We start from the raw sequence: 22674 nt of genomic DNA, 5'->3' as shown, positions 1-22674 counted from the left end.
GTGGGTGCCGTGTTTGCTCACTATTGACCAAAAACATGAAAGTGTTGATGATTTTAAGTAGTATTTGGAGTTTTTGTATCTTTATGTGACAATGGATGAAATATGGATCCATTACTTCACTAGGGAATCAAAACGATCATTTGAGTAGACAGCAATAATTGTGTGGCACTAGATAGAGATTATGTTGATGAATAAATCCAATTATGAACAAAAAAAAACGCGTTTTCTTTGTTACGCCCGGGTCTTTTCAACCTATGCGTTATATGAATATTAGTTTAAGGTAGATGTTAGTAATTTATTGTTCAAAGATCCAAAGCAAACACTAGAATAACTTACAGCAGGGTTACCAGCTAGTTACGAGTGATTCAAGAAAAAAAAAAACTTAATAATAGGGTAATTTCGCTTCAATAGAACGTTTAAAAACTCAAAATAATCGCAAAGGAAAGAAATATTATTATTCCAGACCATCAATTTTCTTCCGTAATAAACACGGAACAGTAGAACAAATACATAGATTCAACCAAATTAACAAAAAGTTAAACGATAAAAAATATTGCTCCGCTACATTTCTTGATATTTCTCAGGCCTTCGACAAGTTGTGGCACACTGGATTGCATGTTAAACTGAAAAAGCTTTTGACCCATACGCACTTTCAACTGCTGAAATCGTACCTCACAGACAGATATCTTATTGTCAAACAGGGTGACGAATACACTGACTTACAATATATTCGGGTGCTCCGCAGGGCAGTGTTTTTGGCCCATTGTTATATCTATTGTATACATCTGACCTACCGACCACAAGAAACACTACTCTTGCAACATATGCTGACGATACAGAGATTTTATCGTCACACGAGGATCCAATATCAGCCACAAAAAACCTCCAACTTCATCTTAACAAAGTCGAATTGTGGTTGAAAACGTGGCGTGTCAAAGCAAATGAGACAAAATCTACCCATTTAACATTCACCCTTTGTAGAAGAGCATGTCCCTCAGTAAAATTGACTAATTACGAACTTCGGCAAGCAGATAACCTAAAATATCTGGGAATGCGTTTCCATCGACGTTTGACATGGAAAAAACATATAGTTACAAAACGCAAACAGCTTGGGCTTAAACTAAACCAAATGTACTGGCTGGTAAATCTAAATTATCATTAGATAACAAGATTTTGCTATATAAGTCAATACTTAGGCCTATTTGGACCTATGGTATTGAACTGTGGGATAATACTAGCAAATCTAACATAGATATCCTCCAGAGGTTCCAGAATAGTGTTGCGAGTCATGGTCGATGCTCCATATTACGTGTCCAACAAACTGATTCAGCGCGATATCCCCATAGAACCCATAACGAGTGTGATTGGAAATGTTAGTGCGAAGTATTCTGAAAGATTATTAGTGCATCCCAATGCACTCGCCAAACAGTTAAATGTGCGCGATGACAGTGCAGTGCATAAACTCAAACACAAACTGCCATACGAACTAATTAAGAGACACATAAAGTGAGATTTAATAATCTCTAGAATAAGCTAGAATAGTTTTTATAATAAGTTAGGATAGACTTTAAAATAAGTTAGAATAGTATCCAGAATAAGATTTAGATTATAAGTTGTAGAGTAGATCACTTACTAAAGTGATCTTCTACATGTCAGTATAGTTATATTGTATAACAGAAATCATATAATAATACCTATTGCCGACGGGCATATTGTTGACGTTCTAGATAAGATGCAAATAGAATAATATAAACAATATTTAATTTTAATTAAAACAGATAGACTTACATTACTAAATCCACAGGCAAAAACTATGAGCCATCCCCATCCTCCATCCGGTGGCACGAAGTCGGGATCACTAACCCGCAGTCGCCTTTTCCTCGGTTTCTGAGCCTCAATCACCACCCTGGGTCGGTCGTTTAACGGCTTCATATCCATGCTGTCGTTCAATCGGTCCCTGTTCGACATGTCAAGTTCACCTCTAGAAAAAACGACAATCTTATAATGAACCAACCGACTGACTGATAAGTAATTCGAGCGGACGACACACCTTCAAGGAAGTGCACCAACCACCACAAGTTTGATTTATTGGATTTTAATCTGTGATACGTTCTATAACGAGATAAATTCCCACCAAACATTCGCATTTTGATTAGATAGAGTACAATAATTTCGAGTATTATGTACATAGAAAAAATCATCCGTAAGTACCACTCGAATCAAAAAAAATATTAATAACATTAATTTATGACATAGATATTGAAGGTTTCTTATTTTTTATGTTAATGAAAATTGTTTCTGATCTAATAACTATTAATAACCTCTTATTAAAAATATCGTCAATTAAGTATTATAAGTTGAATGCGAACATTGTAAAAACATTTTTGATGGATTGAGGTGGTACTGGAGTTGGTATTGTGTACGTTCGTTGCAAACATTTTTGTGCAATTCTGTGTCATAACCTGAATTAATTACTTCTCTAGACTTTGGAAAGTTGCTGAAATCATTATATTGGGGAACTCCACTAGGTAGTATACTAGGTATAGTATTGTATATCCTGTATACTGCTGATATATTGACCACAAAAATTACTACAGTAAGTAAAATATAACTGCGTTTGAAATAAGTCTATTAAAGCTAATGAAACAAAATCCATCTAAATGAGGAAGCACATGCTTGCTAAACGCAAACAACTTGGACTTGAACTGTACCAAGTATATTGCTTTTTTTTTCAATCAAAGTTATCCTTAGATAACAAAATATTGGTTTACAAATCAATGCTTTGGCCTATTTGGCCCTAAAAAACTGTAACTATGGGTACTTCAAGAGAAGCTATCATAGCTATTATTCAACGGTTCTAAAAGTAGCCGCTCTCCTTGCTCGTCGCTCGCGTCACTCAGGTTTTGTGAGAAAATATCAAGATGTGTATGCAGAAAATACATTTTGAGAAGAAAATATTTAAAATTTGTATTAAACTAAATCCAGTATTTTCTTAAGAAAAGAATACAATAAAAAATAAAATATATATCTTTTGGACGCTTATCTTTCTAATTTTTCTGTATCCCCCAAGACTTGCACACTGTTACAGACTAACATTTGTAAACTACAAATCTTTGAGATCCGAGATATTTCAAATGCGATGTTTCAGGTAAATTCTCAATGCTTCTCTCCAACATCATATTAAAAATGAAGTTGTTTAAAAGACGACATCCAGTATACAATCGAAAAACATATTTAAAGACGTAGAATGCAATGTTTTAGACATGTCTGTTGAATGAAAAATGAACCAACCAGTTCCTCACAAATTTCTCTGGCAAAATTCTGCAGTACCAACAGTAATGTGAGTTGAGAAGTGGACCCTTTCCGAGGGTACCAGCTATGGATTGTTGGAAAAGGCTTGTTACGAGAATACATCGATAATTGGATCTCTGTCAAATCGTCATCGTTCTTTTGACGTAGTATCGCCATGTCAAAAGCATAGGAAAAAGTTAGAAAGTTAATTGAAAATAAAAAGAAAAAGTTAGTAGAAAATAAATGAATATTTAATGATTAATATATATTGTACTAGTTTTTTTTCAATAAACGCCTTTCAAATAGATTAAGGCTTAGTTATTGACATCGCTAATTTGTTTATAGTATGTCCAAAATAGCAGTGAACTCACGTCATCAACATGTATAATGTATTGCGTATCACAAGTAAATTCGTTTCAATGCCAAACGATATTTCCTTTCTCATTTTATTATTGTTAAAAAAACCAACCCATGACCAGTTCCTATGACAAAAATCTCTCAATAAAAGAAAAACAATATAATTTTGGATTCACCGAAGAAAAAACTTATATAGTAAACTTCATGTTAGTTCTATTCAAGATTAAATTTATGAAATGTATAAAAACGCCGAATAGTTTTTTGAAATATAGACATAATTTAATACAATTATTTCAGAGATAACTGTTAATATGAAAAAGTTTCATGGATAACTTAGAGATACGCAGCTCTTCAAGGGGTATAAGCCATTGCTTCAAACACTGTTAGAAAAGATAGGATAGGATAATCCACGAAGAGGTCTAATGCAAATTCCAGACATTGCTTTTAAAAGAATACAGTTTTTAAAATACAAGCTGCTATTTCATACAAGCATACAAGCAAAAACTGTTTGAATGGATAAACTCCATGAAATACACAGAAGAAGACATTGATAAATGGTGAAATTGTGAACTAGTGTTAGATCGTAGATTAACAGCCTATTAATTATTGACTTGAATAGAGACAGCGATAGTGAGTGAATGAAACTTTCGAGGTGTGGGATTATGATTCAATGCTGACAATACCAAGACAGTGTGATGAGAGTGGAAACAACTAAAGATGAGTATATATTGTAGAAATAACTGTATAAAATCGTATTATAGAGCGAGAAAGATATATGTGCATGGATATATATCCATGTATTTGTTCAGAATATATATGAGCATTTGATTAAAATGTATGAGGAGATAATTATTATTAACTGTTTTGCAGATACAGTAAATGTATTAGAAAGAATGCAATGATTAAAGTAGTAGTAACAGAATGAACTAAGGAGATATACAGTGATATCAGAATGATTTGGGAGGAAAACACATCAATGAAGGAGACTAAAGTACTAAACATAAAAAGATAAAGTTAAATGCGGTCACATCGCGACATTTTGCCGCTATAAATTGAGATGGCGTGAGTTCACTGCTACTTTGGTTTGACTATAGGTCTATTCAAGCGATTAAAAAAAACACTAAGCCCCCAGATCAACTTTTACCACTAAAAGATTCAATTTTTCTCACGCCTCTATATATTTTCTTATGATTTCATATCTGTTGTAACTAATACACCGATTTTGATTGATCAGTTATCTTCTCGATATCAATATTTATTTATATAAGCCGTCTAAAGTTCGAAGTACCCCGAAATAAAAGTTCGCGCTGATTATATTTATAACAATCAAGTTTACCGTGTGTTGTTTATTTTAAGAGATAAGCGGTAGTAATGTGTTTGTTGTCTTTTTCTGATTAATAGATGATACTTTGTCGTATATCGGGAAAAAATACATTTTGTTTATCCAAGCGCTCGTCTATGGGTTTGTTCTAAGTTGAAAATAAATAAAATATTTAAATAAACTTAACGGACTTCAAAAAATAGTCAAACCTAGGATTTTAACACAACAAAAAACGTTTTAAAATAAAATATGTACATATTAATCGTTGTAATAGCTAAATAAAAATAAACAAAAACCTTATTTACTAATACCCGTATTTCATATTCTACTATATACACAGAAGTTAGCTTAATACCCACCAAAACTTATTTATCTATTTTAAATAACTACTACTACTATAAAAATAAACAAAAACCTTATTTACTACTTCACGTATTTTATATTCTACTATATACACACAATTTAGCTTAATACCCACCTAAACCTATTTATCTATTTGCAATGCAAACCTACCAACTACTACTAACTGCCAAGTCCAAATACAAATACAAATACAAAAATAATTTTGCGACATATACACAAAACTAAATTATAAACAAATAAAATCTAATGATTGCTCGCACCAACTTCAAAGTGGTTAGTCGGTAGTAGTTGAAATAATCTTGTAAATAGATAAATAGGTTTAGGTAGGTATTAAGCTAAATTGTGTGTATATAGTAGAATATAAAATACGTGTAGTAGAGTAAATAATGTTTTTGTTTATTTTATTTAATTATTACAACGATTATTAATTATCATGTACATATTTTATTTTAAAACTTTTTTTTGTATTAAAAATCTAAGTTTGATTATTTTTTACTTTTTAGTGAGGTCCTTATTTATTTTTTGAAGTCCGTTCAATTTTTTTAAAAATATTTTCTGATTAATAGATGATACTTTGTCGTATATCCGAAAAATACGTTTTGTTTACCCAATAGCTCGTCCATGGGTTTGTTCTAATTTGAAAATAAATAAAATATTTAAATAAACTTAACGGACTTCAAAAAATAAATAAGGAACTCACTAACAAGTAAAAAACAATCAAACTTAGAATTTTAACACGACAAAAAACGTTTTAAAATAAAATATGTACATATTAATCGTTGCAACATCTAAATAAAAATAAACAAAAACCTTATTTAACCTATCTACTACCCATATTTTATATTCTACTATATACACACAATTTAGCTTAATACCCACCTAAACCTATTTATCTATTTGCAATAACTAACTACTACTAATTGCCAAGTCCAAACAATACAAAAATAATTTCGCGACATATACACAAAATTAAATTATAAAGAAATAAAATCTAATGAGTGCTCGCACCGACTTCAAAGTGGTTAATCGGTAGTAGTTGAAATAATATTGTAAATAGATAAATAGGTTTATGTAGGTATTAAGCTAAATTGTGTGTATATAGTTGAATATAAAATACGTGTAGTAGTAAATAAGATTTTTGTTTATTTTTATTTAATTATTACAACGATTATTAATTATCATGTACATATTTTATTTTAAAACTTTTTTTTGTATTAAAAATCTAAGTTTGATTATTTTTTACTTTTTAGTAAGTCGGTTCAATATTTTAAAAAATATTTTCTGATTAATAGATGATACTTTGTCGTATATCCGAAAAATACGTTTTGTTTACCCATTGGCTCGTCTATGGGTTTGTTCTAAACTGAAAATTATATCCGTCGCTGAGAGAACATTACGCCCGACGGTTTAATACTAGTTTTTTTTTGTTCGATGGATAAATGATAGATCATTTTTGTTAAGTACCATTCGTTACAGAAGTAAAATAAATAAATATATGCTACGGCGAATGTCTGACGAATGCTTATGTAAGATTCGATGTTTTGTGTTTGTTTTTCGTATTGATAGAGAGCGATCATTTATTAATTAAAGATAACGTAGAGTAGACTTGTAGTCTAATAATATTTCCTTTCCTACATCGATTCAACAAGTGGTAATCAAAGGCCGTGGTGGCTCCTTATAAACATTTTAAGGTATTCTGCAATTTTTGCTTAACTTAACTTTTAGCTTAAAAACTTAACTATTTTTTATAAATTATGTTCATCCTACGTTCTTTTTTGTTCACAAATTTTGTATTGACTTTGTCCTTAAAATTGTCTATTTCGGAGATAAACTGATTTTCAACAGATGCCATTGAAAGAGTTGTTTGGCCATTCAATATCTGAGAAATGTTTTGATGCGCTTTAGTGTTGAGAAACACCTTTAGGCCTATGATGTTGTCTGGGGGTTGTTATCAGGATTTCCAATAATTATCTAGTCTCCCTCAACGTGTCTCCTAGATTGTTTGCTATTTAAACATTTAGATGAGATAACCACAGATCTCATCTCATAACAGATCAATTTCTGCTTATTCTGGGTTAATATTTCTGCATGTTTCCTGCTCATATTTATGTTTTTGTAGAACAAATGAAAAAATCCCCGGCCTACCATAGTAAAACACAGTTTTTTTACTCAACATAATTCCCTTCAAGGGTGATACACTGAATATAACGAATCTCCAACTTTTCGATACCATTTTTGTAGTACGATTTGTCCTTTGTTTCAAAATACGCCTCAGTTTCGGCGATCACCTCCTCATTCGACGAAAATTTCTTCCCAGCAAGCATTCTTTTGAGGTCTGAGAACAGGAAATAGTCGCTGGGGGCCAGATCTGGAGAATATGGTGGATGAGGAAGCAATTCGAAGCCCAATTTATGTATTTTTGCCATCGTTTTCACTGACTTGTGACACAGTGCATTGTCTTGCTGATTTGTGGATTTTTTAAATGTTTTCGCCGATAACAACTTCTTTTGAGCGTTCACTGCGTTCACCGTCTTCAATGCTCATGTCACCACGTCTAAACTTAGCATACCAATTCTTGATGGTTAGTTTTCCTGGGGCAGTGTCCGGAAACTCAAGCCAAGTTTTTCCTTCAACTGTATTTTTCCCTTCAAAAAGCAATATTTTATCAACACGCGAAATTCCTTTTCATCCATTTTTTCACAATCACAAAATTTGCTTCACTCAAAATCCTATAATTCACAAACTAATGATCCGACAGCTGTCCCATCTTTTGAGGGTTAGGGCCAACTAAAAAGCATATGGATTTAATTCTAGTAGTGCCATCTATGTGTCAGGCCGAGGACTTTTCAAGTGATCTGCTACACCCTCGGCTAGTATGTTTGAGAAATTATTCGAAGCGCTCAGCAGAGGTTAATTTTTATCATCTCATTCGCCTTCTATACTAACGGGGTATGACTCTATAACTTCAACTCCAGATGTTTCTATATGAAAAAACGAGTCGGGGCAATCTTTCATGCCCCATAAAATTGTTTTATTATACTGTCAGTAGGTTTTTGCCATATTGCCACGTCGATAATATATATATTTTTATATATAGATATTTTTGCCAAATATCTTTAAAAAATGTAAATTTAAAACCTTTTATTTGTACACTACATAATTATTTTCCAGATAGAATATTACAAATAATAAGGTGCGCTATATACTTTTGGGTAAACTGAATTTTAACAGGGAATGACTGAAAGTTTGTTTTCGGTATAAGTAAACAGAAATACAGAACTCTGATAGATCTCTAATAGATTAAATTGATGGCACTAAACAAATATGGAAAAGGGAAAAGACTGAAGAAGTAATTTCGATGTTCCAAAGTATTTGTTTATGATTTTTATATATAATATTTATATTTAATAGATAGATTGTTTTTTATTTAAATTTTATTGGTCAATTAAACGAGACACCTGGGCTGTCACGTGCCCCACCTGCGTGGCAAAGCTTATGAAAGAACTAACCAAATATGTTCAGAGCGAAATGTTTTTACAGGTGCCTATAATGCATATTTAAATTAGTCAATCAAAGTTACTTGAATGACCGATATAACCCCATCTGGATGTCGGGTAAAGCAAAACTTTTCGCCAGAGACCCCTACTGAGTCTTGTCTCTATTACTCTATGGTCTTAACCCGTCTGAGCTGCGCTTCATTTGTTATGAAGATACCAAAAAATGGATGGATTGATAGATAACGTGAAAAGATACATCCTTCTTTCTAGATGGAATTTATAGATTGCCTGAAAATGGGAAATAGTAGTAGTAAACTTTAAGTTTATCATCATTTTCTTTATATAATTGGAAACGTATTTCAAACATAGTCTCGGTGATAGGATACGAGTTTGCATCAGAAATACTGATCATTTGTTTGTTGTTTGCTTTACTATTTTTAACTTAAATAAATCTAACATCTACTGAAAGCAGGTAAAATGCATTACACTTGCCAATACATCTTTTTTCAAGAATGTGGATTTCATTTTTTGAAATTGAATTTTCATTTGTCAGTCTCTCTCACTTTGTCGAGGGATATTCAAGCATTAAATTTATTATATTTATGTGTTATTCATTAGAGTTTTTTAATATTTCTATTTGTTATACTTCAAATAATAATCGGGCTAAAATATAGTCACCAGTGTTAATAGCACCATATATACGGAAGCAATGATCATGAGAATTGATGTCATCTTAAAAATTAATTTATAGGTACCAGAACCAGTGGAAGATTTTATTGTTATTGCTAAAAAATAATTAATAAATTGAACTGCACGAAAAGCAATAATCGTGATGATATATCAGGTGGACCAGAAAGTTATTCCGGGGTATTTAAAAAAAAAAACGATATAACTTTCAAGAAAATGGAAAAATTTATTTATTCAATGTATTGGCCATTTGATTGGCCATTATGGATACCATCCCAAAAAATATATTTGTCCTTAAGCAAAACCATTCATCTAACCATTTTCTAACTTCTTCGAAATTGGCAAAGTGCTGCTCTGCAAGCGCGTATCCCATTAATGCGATAAAGTTGATAGTCGAACGGGACAAGGTCTAGAGAGTGCGGCGGGTACGATAATATGTCCCATGCAAGTACTTTCAAGTGCTAACCGATTTTGCTTTATGAGACGGCACGCTATCGTGTTGTAAAATTACTTTATAGTGTCTTCGGGCCCATTCTGGACGTTTTTTCATCAATGGATGATTCAAGTTGATTATTTGTTATCGGTAGCGATCATTATCAATTATTTCACCAGATTTCAACAGTTCATAATACACCATAACACTCACATCACAGAGTTTAAAATGAAATTACTAATTGCACGTTAATAGTATTCAGTAATTATTTTTTTCCTTTTCTTTTTTAAAGTTAGTTCGTGAAGGAATATGTACATCTCCGTCTCGTTTATACTACCGTTGGAAAATATAATATTTATGCAGGAAAGGATTCGTACATCTTCGTCTGACATCACGAATTGACTTAAAATAGTAATAACTATTCCTAATTACTAACTAAAAATTATTATTTTTAGTCGCTAGTTTTTTGACTATCGACTGTTTTTAGTGTGTGATGGTGTGTTTCCGTTGTGTGATTGTATTCTGTATATCCGCACAAGACGGCAGAAGGACGATTCTCTCAAGTTAGCCATGTACAATGTTGTAGCAGCCAAGATACATCGCCTAGATTAATTCACAAGCCATGAAAATATGATTGTGGAATCTTGTCGTAAAACATTTAAAAAATACTTCTTTTCAAGATAATAATGATTACAAATTTACAATTTTAATGCAGTCCTTGAGTGTGATTTTCCATAAAGTGTCATAAAGTGTTTCCATTGGTGAAATTCGGATGCACTAGTGCAAACAACATAACCTAATTGTTAAATTGGATGATTCAGATATTGCTCTACATAAAATGATAGCTCCGTTTAGTGTTATTGAGTTATATATTAGCGTTAGTGGCGAGAGGCAAAAATAGAAAGTGATAGAACGAAGATATCTACATAACAAAAAAATGCAAAAATGTAAGTCAATTGAAATGTCCCCGGCCTGACACATAGATGGGGCTACTAGAAATAAATCCGTATGTTTTTTAGTTAGCCCTAGCCCTCAAAAGATGCCTGTATAAATTTGACAGCTGTCGGATCATTAGTTTGTGATTTATACCATTTTGAGTGAAGCAATTTTTGTTATTGTGAAAAAAATGTTAAAAATGTTGAAGATAAAAAATACAGCTGAAGCAAAAACTTGGTTTGATGCCGAGTTTCTGGACACTGTTCCAGGAAAATCAACCGTCAAGGATAGGTATGCTAAGTTTAGACGTGATGAAATGAGCACCGAAGACGGTGAACGCAGTGGATGCCCAAAAGAAGTTGTTACCGACGAAAAAAATTTAAAAATCCATAAAATGATTTTGCATGACCGTAAATTGAAATTAAATGAAATAGCAGACACTCTAAAGATATCAACTGAACGTGTACATCACATCATTCACGAATATTAGGGTATGAGAAAGCTCTGTGCAAGAGGGTGCCGCGCGAGCTCAATTTCACCAAAAACAAGGACGTGTTGATGATTCGGAGTAGTGTTTGAGATGATCAAGCGTAATAAATCGGAGTTTGTGCGTCGATATGTGACAATGGATGAAACATGGTTCCATCATTTTACTCCGAAGTCCAATCGACAGTCATCTGAGTGGAATGCACATGATGAACCTACTCCAAAGCATGGGAAAACCCAACAGTCGGCTAACAAGGTTATGGCGTCTGTATTTTGGGATGCGCATGGAATACTTTTCATTAATTACCTTGAAAAAGGAAGGACCATCAACAGCGACTATTATATACCGTTATTGGACCGTTTGATGGGCGAAATCACTGAAAAACGGCCGCATTTGAAGAAATTGACAAATCGTACTACAAGAATGGTATCGAAAAGTGGAGGATCGCTATAATCAGTGTATCACTCTTGAAGGAAAAAATTCAACTGCCTTTCATTCAAATGACAATCCAGCGTTTAATTCAAAGGCTAAAGAGAATTTCGTGAAATAGCTTCCATTATATTTAAAAATAAAGCGCCGTGTTACATGTCGCGGAAATGATGGTTAAGCTGTATAAATTGCTTTTGCTATCCACCACCTATTGTGTGGTCCGGATATAGAATCCGGAGAATATATTAGGAACAGAATTTCCTTCTATTATGTTAAATATAAACTGAAAATCATTAAAACGGACGAACATAACATTTGTGCGTTTCTGTTTGAAAAAAAACAACCTTTTAACTCAACAGTTATGATGATCATTAGCAAACTTCAGTCTTTTGACCTATATTATCTTGGCGAGGAATTATCTTTTTCTCAGGCTCACCAAAACACTAACTAAAGTTCCCACGAGAAATAACGGACCAAACATACTGGACAAAACTGGAAAATTGTTTTGAATTGCGACAAAAAAAAACCATGAACCGTATAATATCATTATCGAAAAACTATGATAACTGCTTCGTTTTTGCTATAAACAAAACATAGAATTACATAAAATCGTTTACTGTGTCTTTTGATCAGGTTATTGATACGTGTTTCCTTTTATTTCGAAGTTTTTCAGTTAAATTAAGGCTCACACTGCAAATAGGCAACACACAACAACCACATCTGATTTCATTCATAATTCTAAAAATAATTGCAGTTGCAATGTCAGTCGATTTTTAAAAAATCAAAAAACTACATTTTCAACAATCTCATGTTTGAGCATAATTTATAATTTACTGGAACTGTACATTCTGTCTAATAATGAGTAATTAATACCTATATTTAAAAGAACCTTACCTTGTTGATCATTTACAGGACTATAAACCGTTTTTTAAATTAAAGTTGCACTGTGTCATACACAAAACCAGCGTAAACACGTTCAATGATCTTTCCTCCAACTACCGCGGATGACTGCGAAAGTCCGACGAGTTGTGTGTTTTTTTGTTGTAACATTTTATCGCTCTGCTAACACACACAGTGCGTTTTGAAATAAAAAATCCTTCATCGTACTCATAACGTTTAACTCAATATTTTCTGATGAAGGCATACGATGTTATTCGCAAACCAAAGAACGACAGCGGATAGTCGTTAAAACCAATATAGCAGGTAAATACCCGCGAAAGTATTATAAATAATTATCACAATATAAACATTTAATTCTACTTTCAATGTAATTGGGAAAACTTTACTACTTATTGTTTTATTAGTTGCATATATACCAATGCGTGCTTTGTAACTTTATTAGAGTTAAGTTATATGTTAGTTTTAAAAATATCTACCTTTTTAAACTGAAATTATCCTTAATAAAACACAATATTTTTCGTTAATATTTTATTAAACAATCTAATACATCAAGTTATATGCGATTATTCTATACAATCATTATATCCTATAAAGTTAGTTGATAATCCTAAAAATATTACATCTAATTCGAATCTAATGAAAAAACAACAAACATAACGGTGCTATTTAACACATACCTAAATATTTCAAATAGTTTTCAGTTATTAAACACGGTAATATGTTATTGGCTTCCCATTGACAATTCTAACCTATAAGGAGAGTGTGTGACATCTGTCATTGGTTCGCCAAGTGAGGAAAACAAAAATAATAACAATTTCGGCCGTTATTTTATGGATGTTTTGATATGTCTCGCGAATCTTTGTACAAAAATGAAAACTCTGACTCCGAGTCTGAGAGCGAAGGTCAGGAACGTAACGGTTCTCGCGGTTTAGGATTGGATTTAGGAGATGATTGTGTGCACAAAGTCAAGGGCCACAGGTTAGAATCACAAGGGCAATCGAGTTCTGGTAAACCGGAAAGTACTAATTCATCTAGGGATTCGAATAATCGTAGAGAAGACAATCCGTTTTCATTTAAACATTTTCTTAGGGATAGTACAAGTTCCAATAAAAATTATCAATCTTTAGGAGCAAGGCCAAAAGTTTTCAGGTAGATTTATGTTATTTATAAATTTTATGTTAGGATTTTGTATATTTTAGAGATAACAGGCCGAAAAATGGAACACCACCTGAAACTGTCAAGAAAACAGCACATAACTCTAGAAGCAGTGAATTTTCATCAGCATTACCTGATTTTGTTCAGGATCATCTAGTCATGGAACAATGTTACTTGGGTAACAGGACATGTTCAAGCCCCTCCTATGAATTAGACTTGCCAGATTTTACCACTACAAATAATGTTAATGGACATTTAAATGCTAAGTATGTTGATTCTTAATTATTTTATTTGATATTTTTATTATAACTTTAAAGTAGGTCCAGTCCTGCTGGTGAACCAATCCCATTAGACTTGCCAGGGCTTTCTATAGGTAATCCTTTCCCTTTAGATCTCCCAGTTACTGCTAATGTCTCAGGAGATTTGCCAAGAACCACTCCTGTATCTGAGGTATAATGACAGAATACAGTCATAAATAATACTTGATATTTTATTATTTAAGGTGGGAAATTCTCAAAGTTTGCCAGACTTTTTAACTGATGGTCCTGTGAGACCAGGAAATGATAGTATACCAATCTCACCACCTGAACCTTTATCCAATATTAATATTAGACCAGAATCGTGCAGAAGATGTTTGGAACTTCGCTCAGAGTTGGCTATAGCTCATCAAAAGGTTTCAGAATGTCAAGAAGAGGCTGACAGAAGTAATGTATGTATGATTTAAATTATTTAAGTATTGTGAAAGGGACGGAAAGGATATTTGCCTCACTTTTTAGAGACAAGCAACTATTGCTGAAAATACTGTACATAGGCTTAAGCAGGAAATTAAATCTTTAAAGGTAACTGAAGAATTTGTTGTTTGAATTTGGTTTTAAACATATATGCTCTTAAAGGGGCAGCTATCACACTTACAATCTGAAAACCAACTATTAAGGATGAATGAAGGTGCTGTGGGTGGTAGTGATCATGTTTGGAGATCTAGGAATGAAATACCTTCAAGCAGATTAGCTCAAGAATTAAGAACTGCAGCTAGTACTGCGGAACTCTCCCTCAGGTATGAATATGTATTTGTTTTATTGAGGCTTGTTATTAAAACAAGTCGTTGTTTTAGACAATTACTAACAGGTGTAGATAATTTAAAAATGATGGCAGCAACATTAGAAAATATGCACAGAATAGAAGAGAAACCTGATAGGTTTTCTGGTAATTTTGACGATCAAACGGGACCAGCTCTATAAGTGATTTTTTTTCAGTTAAAAACTAAGAACAAATATTTGAAATCTCTGATATCTAGTCGAAATAAGAGCTTTCAGTCACAAAGACCAAAAAATGTTCATTTGTCTGAAACATTAACGTTTAGTAAGTGAAACTGTGAAATCAAATTCTCTTTCCTCATCACATGCTTAGTAACAATGTATTTATATACTTCCTTTATTTTTAATGAAGCTAACCCGAATAATTTTGTATGTATATATGTACATTATATAATTTGTCATTTTCGAGCTTTAATAGTTATGAAAACAGTATTGTTTTGTTTTTCTTTCAAACCTCATTGACATTTAGGGTAATTTTAAGAATATACTTGAAGGAATTTTCAATTAACGATGTAAGATTTTTGTTCGATTGAACATTGTAACTAAAAAATATCGAAATGTATACCCACAATGTTAAAGGAAAAAAATGGTGTTTATATTAAAAATGTTTTTTAACATATCATCTTTTTATTTCATTCCCTTCTTATTCTCACAATTTTGAGAGCTTTTATGAGATGACTTACATATCAATGACATGTACTTTAATTATTTTAATTGCTCAGTACTGTATTTTATCTGTCTTGGTAATTTTTAATAATCGTAGGTGGCTGATGGATTATTTCGTTTTTATTTGATGCAAAATGTGTGAAAAAATTATATTTGTTTATTTTAGGAAAGGGAAGTGGTAAGTTGTTGAATCAATGGTGCGGCGATACTGCCGATCTAATCTTATTTCAAAAAAATGAAATAGTTCAAAAGTAAAATAAAAGCTTTTATTGTTTGAAACCCTTCACATTTATATTTCCAAAATATAAAACAACGATCTGGCAACGGTGCGAGCTAAAATAAATACTTTTTTTTATCTTGTTGGATGCAAACATCCTCAAATGGTTAGGATAAAATAAAGACAATATTTTAGAAAACATGAAAATGTAAATTACAAATAAATAATTGTTTGGCTTGAATTGGAAAGTCTTTTCTGATATCTTTTATTTTAAAAGGCATAATTTTATATTTTATTTAAAAAACTACTGTCATATTTATAGGTACTATCGAATGAGAGGTAATCGAACTTTTAATTAGGAACATTGAAATTTTAATTAGAAAGTATTGAAGGGGTAATTTGCTTCTAGCTTTGGGAAAATATTATTTTCGTATGTTTTACAGAAGGTAACTCTTTAGAAAATGCATGTTTGGTTGTATGACGTAGCGCAACACAATTTGTTAACTATTGTGTGTGGTTATAATAACGATAGGATCTATCGAAATATTCGATAGTCGTAAGAAATTCAATATTAAAAAAAGTAGTAATCAATCCAATTCATTTGTTGGTAGTCGAATGCTCGTAATCATATTTGTAAACGGTAGCCAGGGGTTTGAAACCTACCAGTGCATTGATCTACTTTATGCTCATTATTGTAATGTTATATTCCTTGGCAACAGTAAAATCAGACAAGAAATAATCATTCCAGTAACCGACTCCATGCTGGGTAGGGCCGGCTATCTTTTAGCATTATTTCTAAGTTAGAAGTTGAAGAAGGTGGCCATTCACTAGTCAGTAGCCTTAATGCCGAGCCCACATTAAGCTGTAGGCCCAATACAAATATATCTTGGTTAGTAAAAGAAAGTTATAGTTATTCTGCAATGAAATTCTATTAAATAGCTATTTAAGACTACAACTTAATTACAATATTAAATAATAATTAAAATATATGTAGTGCCTAGAAGTCGTTACCGTTAATGAGCTGCATTATTATTATTATCATTTGAATGACGTATGATGAATTGAACAAAATTTGAATATTGAATGAATACTTCATTCGAAACCGAAAAGTTGAAAAATTAGTAACGAATGGAAATATTCGATAGTTTAAATCAGTACTCTTTAAAGAAAAATGTGTAATGTCAAATTCTTCCTTACCAAAACACCATAAATTTCTTCTTTTTGACATTTACTCAGCTGATTCTGACAGTTGATTATTTATTTTATGTTATTTACAGTTCTTTGTTTTCGGTTAATGTATTATTAATAATCATACGATGTTCATTTCTATAGATTAAGTGATAGAATCGCATTTTTTATAATAAATAAATTTGGTTTCAAATATGTTAGCGCCCGCGGAAGGTTCTTCTATTAATGTGGATAATACGCCCCTCGTGAGAACCAGTCGGACGTCTGTAATGAGACGAATTTCCGGGATATTCAGCAAAAATCAACCGACAAGTGATGAAAGCCACCTTAATTATATTGAACTGGGCGCCCTATCAGATGAATCTAATGCAAGAACTTTAGGTACCTTTGCAGGTGTGTTTGCCCCTGTAAGCCTTTCTATGTTTTCAGCATTGATTTTCCTCCGCATGGGTAAGTTATTCTTCTGTTAATATTATGTGAATTAACACCTTGTTATTTGTAGGGTATATTGTTGGAAATGCAGGATTATTGATAACACTAACTCAGTTTGTGATAGCTTATGTAATTTTAGTGTTTACTGTGAGCTCTGTTTGTGCAATATCTACAAATGGAGCTGTAGAAGGAGGGGGTGCTTATTGTATCCTTTCAGTAATTCAATTTATATTATTTCTTTTATACAACACAATGTAGATCCTTAAATTGTAATCAGTTATGATCAGTAGAACATTAGGTCCTGAATTTGGAGGTTCTATAGGCACTTTGTTTTTCTTGGCCAATGTGGTAAGCAGCGCCCTTTGTATATCTGGATGTATTGAAGGATTGGTGGAGAATTTTGGACCTTCAGGTAAAAGTATTTATAAATAGTGTCAATTGGGGTTCATTCTAACAATTTATATAGGATATCTTGTAAAAGGTGTAATTCCTGGTGGTCGATGGTGGGAATTTCTATACAGCTCTTTGCTCAATATAGGTAACTTAATAATTTGCCTTATTGGTGCGGCCATGTTTGCAAAAACTACGGTTTTTGTATTGGCCATTGTTTGTATCTCGTTGGGAATTACATTTTTCAGTTTCCTTTATCAAGGGGAAATTTCAGTAAGTCTTACCTGATTAACATATACACATTCCCGTAACACCAAAACATTTTAGGTCCCAATTCCAGATTCCAATACACTAATTCAGAACGCGACTTACCATGTAAACATGACATATACCGGCTTAATTAAGCAATCTTTAGAAAACAATCTATTTGAGCACTACGGTAGGGATTACACAGCTAAAGGAGAATTGGTGACCTTTGCCACAGTATTTGGAGTTTTGTTCTCAGGTGTTACTGGTATTATGGCCGGCGCAAATATGAGTGGTATGTGGCTGGTGGTGTAAAGGGTAGTCAAAAAATTCATTTTATTTTTTTGCAGGTGAATTGAAGAATCCTGCAAAATCCATTCCTCGAGGCACGTTGTCCGCTGTTTCCTTTACACTGGTTATTTATCTGATTATGTCCCTGTTAGTAGCTTGGACAAGTCACACTGATCTGTTACAGAACAATTATTTATATTTAGAAGGAGTAAGGTATGTAACAATATTTTAAATGATTTTATTTTATCGTTTTTTCACCGCTATCTGTTGATAACATATACAAATTAAGACAAATTTAAAACATACCAATCACAGAATAGACAGTCTTAGAATGCGATCTTTGAATGAAGTTTTCTTCGTCGAACACATCTGAGTACTATAATTATTTTTCTTAATTATCATTATTATTTTTCTTAATTATTATTATTTTTCTTATTACATTGCCTTTGTTCAGTATGTTATGCACAATTAATTATTTTAAAAAATATCGCTATTTGCTGTTATGTACATTTTATGCCAATAAATACAAAAATGACAAATATAATCTGTCACAAAGATATCACGAAATTTGAAGTCTAAAGAAAGAAAAGAAACCTGTAATCTGTTTATCCGGATCCTTTAATGATTCGCACACGCAAACCATGGTTGCCAGTGTGCCAATTTAAGCTTCTATCCTATATTTGTATGTTTTGTTCTACGAATTCTTCATTTCTCCGTACGATTTTTTAAACGTTTTTGTTTGTCAAATCTTGTCTGGACAATTGCAGCTTCGCCAATTGATTTTTATTTATATAAATGCCAAGGTGTGGGTATTTTCATTGGTTTTTTACGACATATTAAAAAAAAACTCGTGCTTTAAGGGGCTAAAACATGCAGGGTTATTTATTTTTATGTACTTTTAGCGTCTTTCCAGCTAGCGTGGCAGTTGGATTATTCACCGCAACATGGTCTGCGGCTTTGAGCAACGTAATTGGCGGTTCACGGGTTTTAGAAGCTCTGGCCAAGGACAATATATTTGGTAAAAAGTTCAGGTAGAATATTTGGAGGGTATGTAACGTCTGAATTTTTTAGGGTCCTCCCTCAATTTTATCACCCGTGGTACTTGGAACGGAAACCCGGTGGCTGCGGTTCTGATATCAGCTCTGTTGGTGCAGATCGTGCTGTTGATCGGTTCGCTGAATTTGATCGCCCAGCTGAACTCAGTACTGTTCTTGTTGAGTTATTTAGCAACAAATCTAGCGTGCTTGGGTCTGGAATGGGCGGGCGCTCCGAATTTTAGGTAAATTACCGTCAGGCAGTCCTCCGTCTCTCACTAAAAAGGTAAATAATCGTTGTTTTATGCATTTTAGGCCGACCTTTGCTTATTTCACATGGCATACAGCTCTCATCGGTTTGTTAGGCACGTTAATAATGATGTTCGTTATCAATTTAATTTACGCTGCATGCAGTATCCTCCTGTGCTTGTTACTGGTGATCTTCCTACATTTGTTTTCGCCATCGAAAGAGGTCGATTGGGGCAACATCTCTCAGGCTTTGATCTTTCATCAAGTGAGCAGCGGTAAACGGATCGACGTCGATCGCGCTCTTACGAGAGTCGTTTGTTTTCCAGGTTCGAAAGTACCTATTGCTGCTGGATTCGCGTAAGGATCATGTGAAATTCTGGAGACCGCAGATATTGCTCTTGGTGAACAGCCCCAGGACCGCGTGCCCGCTGATCGACTTCATCAACGACCTCAAGAAGGGCGGGCTCTACGTGCTGGGCCACGTGGTCAAACGGGATATCGACGACGAGCCGGATCCCACGCCGGACATGAATCTGCACTGGTTGAATCTGGTGGACCATCTTAAGGTGAAGGCGTTCGTCGAGCTGACGGTGGCGAACACGCTGAGGGAGGGTCTCCAGCATCTGATGAGGCTGAGCGGCATGGGCGCCATGAAACCGAACACCGTGATACTGAAGTTCCTGGACGACGAGGACGACGCCGTCGATTTCCTGGCCGACGCGCATTCCCCGTACGTCAATCGGGATTTTGACGAGGAGATGTTCCCCGTCAACTCGAACGATAACGTGTCGTCCGTGGAGTACGTGCAGATGATGAGGGACGTCCTGAGACTCGACAAGAACCTGTGTCTGTGTCGAAACTTCGCCAAACTCAAGAAGGACCCGAAAATGTACGGTGAGTGTCCTTTTGTTAGTGTTCCGTCATCGATTGTTTGTTTCCAGCGTGAAGACGAAGTTATACATTGACGTGTGGCCGATAAACTTCCACAATCCCCAATCGATGGACGCTTTCGATACGACTTCCCTGTTTATGATGCAACTGGCTTGTATAGTTAACATGGTGCCGTTGTGGAGCAAGCTGAAGCTGAGGATTTGTATTGCCGATGATTCCACGCAGAAAATCATCGATAAACTGTATGACATGCTAAAGAAACTGCGAATCGTTGCCGATATAGTGCCCATAGCGGGTTTGGCTGATTCGCTGGAAAGTTCCGGAACTAACGTAGCGACGTAAGTAGATTTTTCCTTTGGTCAGATCAATCAGTCCTTTTTTATCGATTGAGTATATAACACTATAGTTTATCCAAAGTGGCAGTGATCTCACGTCATCTTTATTTATGACGTCAAAACGGTGCAATGTTGCCGCATTTAACTTTGGCATTTCAGTTTTGATATGTAGCAACATTCTAGTATAAACAAAATGATGAAACAAAAATGTTATAAAATACAATTTATTTTAACATTACAATGTATCTAATGCATATATTATCGAAGGACTATTTTAGTCTATTTACATTGGTCTATGGTATTCCTTGGAGGCTTAATCCACCTAATCAACAATTATACATCCAAGCAAAAGCAAATTTTATTTTCATTAGAGAACATATTTACTTTTTTATGTTTAGTTCTTATTTCCTTCGTTGCTGTGTTTTCTTGTCAAATCATTGTATTTCTACTTAGTTTCTTGTGTTACCACCTGTGTATATTTTTCTTGATAAAATTAGATCACTGCATTCTCTCTAATACATTCGTCATATCTGCAAAATCGTTGGAATTCATGCTAAAATGGCCGGTTGGGCAACAAGTGTTTTGTGCCGGTCAGTATCGAATAATGTCGAGAATAGCCGAAGGGACCTAACCAGGGCTAGGGTTAATATACTGCTAATAATCATGAAATTCCTATAAAAAATAAATTGATTTGATGTTAAATTATTGCCATTTTTTGTTGTTGCCCTTTTCGAATGTTTTATTATAAAACATTAAAAAGTAACGTGTTGCTATTTGTTCGGTTATTTCTCTATGGTAATACCGATCTTAAACGATGCCATTTAAATATGTCATTAATTTTTTGTCATAGCCTACTACTTGAATTTTAAAATTTTTGTAACCACATATTTTAGTTCTTGCCAGGGCTTATTATTATTAACAATAATTAGAACTGTTCATTTAATGTAGTTCTTATAGTTTCGTCTTATGTTTATAACCAAATTTATACTTTTTAAAAATAAATCTTAGCTAGCATTAATTATTCTAGATTCAACGATCTCATTATGCCAGAGTCCGCTGATACCGCGTTGACATTTTTATATTTACCACCGTTGCCACCGACAGATGAAATCAACGACGTTTACCATGAGAATTTGTCGATGTTGTCGCAAAACTTGCCTCCGACAATATTCGTACGTGGAGTTAGTATTGTGACTTCAACGACTCTATGATGGAGCAACATGACATAGGCTTACAATAAATAAAAATGTTATATTGCATTATCTTGTATTATAAATATTAACTTTTAGTTTTTGATATTCACAGATATGACTTATCTGTGACTTTTTATATTCGTATACATTACATAAAGTAAATTTATATTATTAATAAAAAATTACAAAATATATTAAGGGTTTTGTTTCATTTCATTCTTTCAACAACCGCTGTTACTCTGTGCACTTGGTCGATTTTCGAGTGGTTATTTCGAAAGCCACATTATAATAAACATAAATGTTTATTATTTTAGACATATTTAACATTCAATTATTGGTACATTTCATGGAGACCATGCAAGTAATTAAATGACAAGCAACCAAGTTTCCTCGCACCTTAATTAACCAGTTTGATTTATGATAACTTATGATAATTGTTATGATATATTGTTATATGATGATTCTGATGTACTTTGGCCATACCCTTGTTTATCAGGCTCTATTATAATTTAATTTTTTAAAGGTATTCTGTAATTTTTGCAATGACTATTGCCTATTTTTTCTTAGTCTCTATTACGTTCTTTTCTGTTCG

At 33.3% G+C, this 22674-nt stretch overlaps 3 protein-coding genes across 7 annotated transcripts in view; 2 read left to right on the top strand and 1 right to left on the bottom strand.

The window, feature by feature from the left end:
• LOC143205191 (uncharacterized) overlaps positions 1 to 12834 on the bottom strand; it is a 31492-nt gene extending 18658 nt beyond the window's left edge. Inside the window, exons 1-2 of one of the 3 annotated variants that reach the window (XM_076418322.1) lie at positions 12696 to 12834; positions 1789 to 1981 (exon numbers count right to left, since the gene is read on the bottom strand). In XM_076418322.1, the coding sequence (XP_076274437.1) occupies positions 1789 to 1968 (180 nt within the window). In that variant the 5' untranslated portion in view covers positions 1969 to 1981; positions 12696 to 12834. Of the gene's footprint in view, positions 1 to 1788; positions 1982 to 2050; positions 2106 to 12695 lie in introns of those variants that run through there. The other 2 variants (XM_076418324.1, XM_076418323.1) reach the window with 2 other exon arrangements.
• A 616-nt stretch (positions 12835 to 13450) lies between these two features.
• Positions 13451 to 15250, top strand: l(3)04053 (lethal (3) 04053). Of its 3 annotated transcripts, XM_076418346.1 has the most exons (8): positions 13451 to 13850; positions 13901 to 14122; positions 14174 to 14306; positions 14359 to 14565; positions 14633 to 14695; positions 14750 to 14910; positions 14968 to 15059; positions 15110 to 15250. In XM_076418346.1, exons 1-8 carry the CDS (start codon positions 13546 to 13548, stop codon positions 15118 to 15120), a joined length of 1194 nt encoding a protein of 397 aa, XP_076274461.1. In that variant the 5' UTR covers positions 13451 to 13545; the 3' UTR covers positions 15121 to 15250. The 3 variants fall into 3 exon arrangements, with proteins under 3 accessions (XP_076274461.1, XP_076274460.1, XP_076274459.1); XM_076418345.1 differs by having other exon boundaries at positions 14177 to 14306; positions 14968 to 15240; XM_076418344.1 differs by having other exon boundaries at positions 13452 to 13850; positions 14968 to 15240.
• A 1793-nt stretch (positions 15251 to 17043) lies between these two features.
• LOC143205185 (solute carrier family 12 member 9) lies at positions 17044 to 22274 on the top strand. Its single transcript, XM_076418307.1, has 12 exons — positions 17044 to 17471; positions 17524 to 17658; positions 17731 to 17865; positions 17920 to 18116; positions 18171 to 18384; positions 18440 to 18593; positions 19283 to 19398; positions 19452 to 19659; positions 19730 to 19928; positions 19990 to 20552; positions 20605 to 20892; positions 21917 to 22274. Exons 1-12 carry the CDS (start codon positions 17216 to 17218, stop codon positions 22098 to 22100), a joined length of 2649 nt encoding a protein of 882 aa, XP_076274422.1. The 5' UTR covers positions 17044 to 17215; the 3' UTR covers positions 22101 to 22274.
• Positions 22275 to 22674: the final 400 nt, after the last annotated feature.

Source organism: Rhynchophorus ferrugineus, unplaced genomic scaffold, assembly GCF_030347505.1.
Source record: "Rhynchophorus ferrugineus isolate W39M unplaced genomic scaffold, kcgeb_rfMv2 rfM11, whole genome shotgun sequence".
In the NCBI taxonomy this organism is placed as follows: Eukaryota; Metazoa; Arthropoda; class Insecta; order Coleoptera; family Curculionidae; genus Rhynchophorus; species Rhynchophorus ferrugineus.
This window is presented reverse-complemented; position numbering and strand designations above follow the sequence as displayed.

Bases quoted from the DNA above. Each gene is read 5' to 3' on its own strand.
- LOC143205185 (XM_076418307.1), top strand. From the start codon at position 17,216: ATGTTAGCGCCCGCGGAAGGTTCTTCTATTAATGTGGATAATACGCCC. The intron at 19,399-19,451 runs GTAAAAAGTTCA...TGAATTTTTTAG, and splicing joins GGCCAAGGACAATATATTTG to GGTCCTCCCTCAATTTTATC. The intron at 19,929-19,989 runs GTGAGCAGCGGT...TTTGTTTTCCAG, and splicing joins AGGCTTTGATCTTTCATCAA to GTTCGAAAGTACCTATTGCT.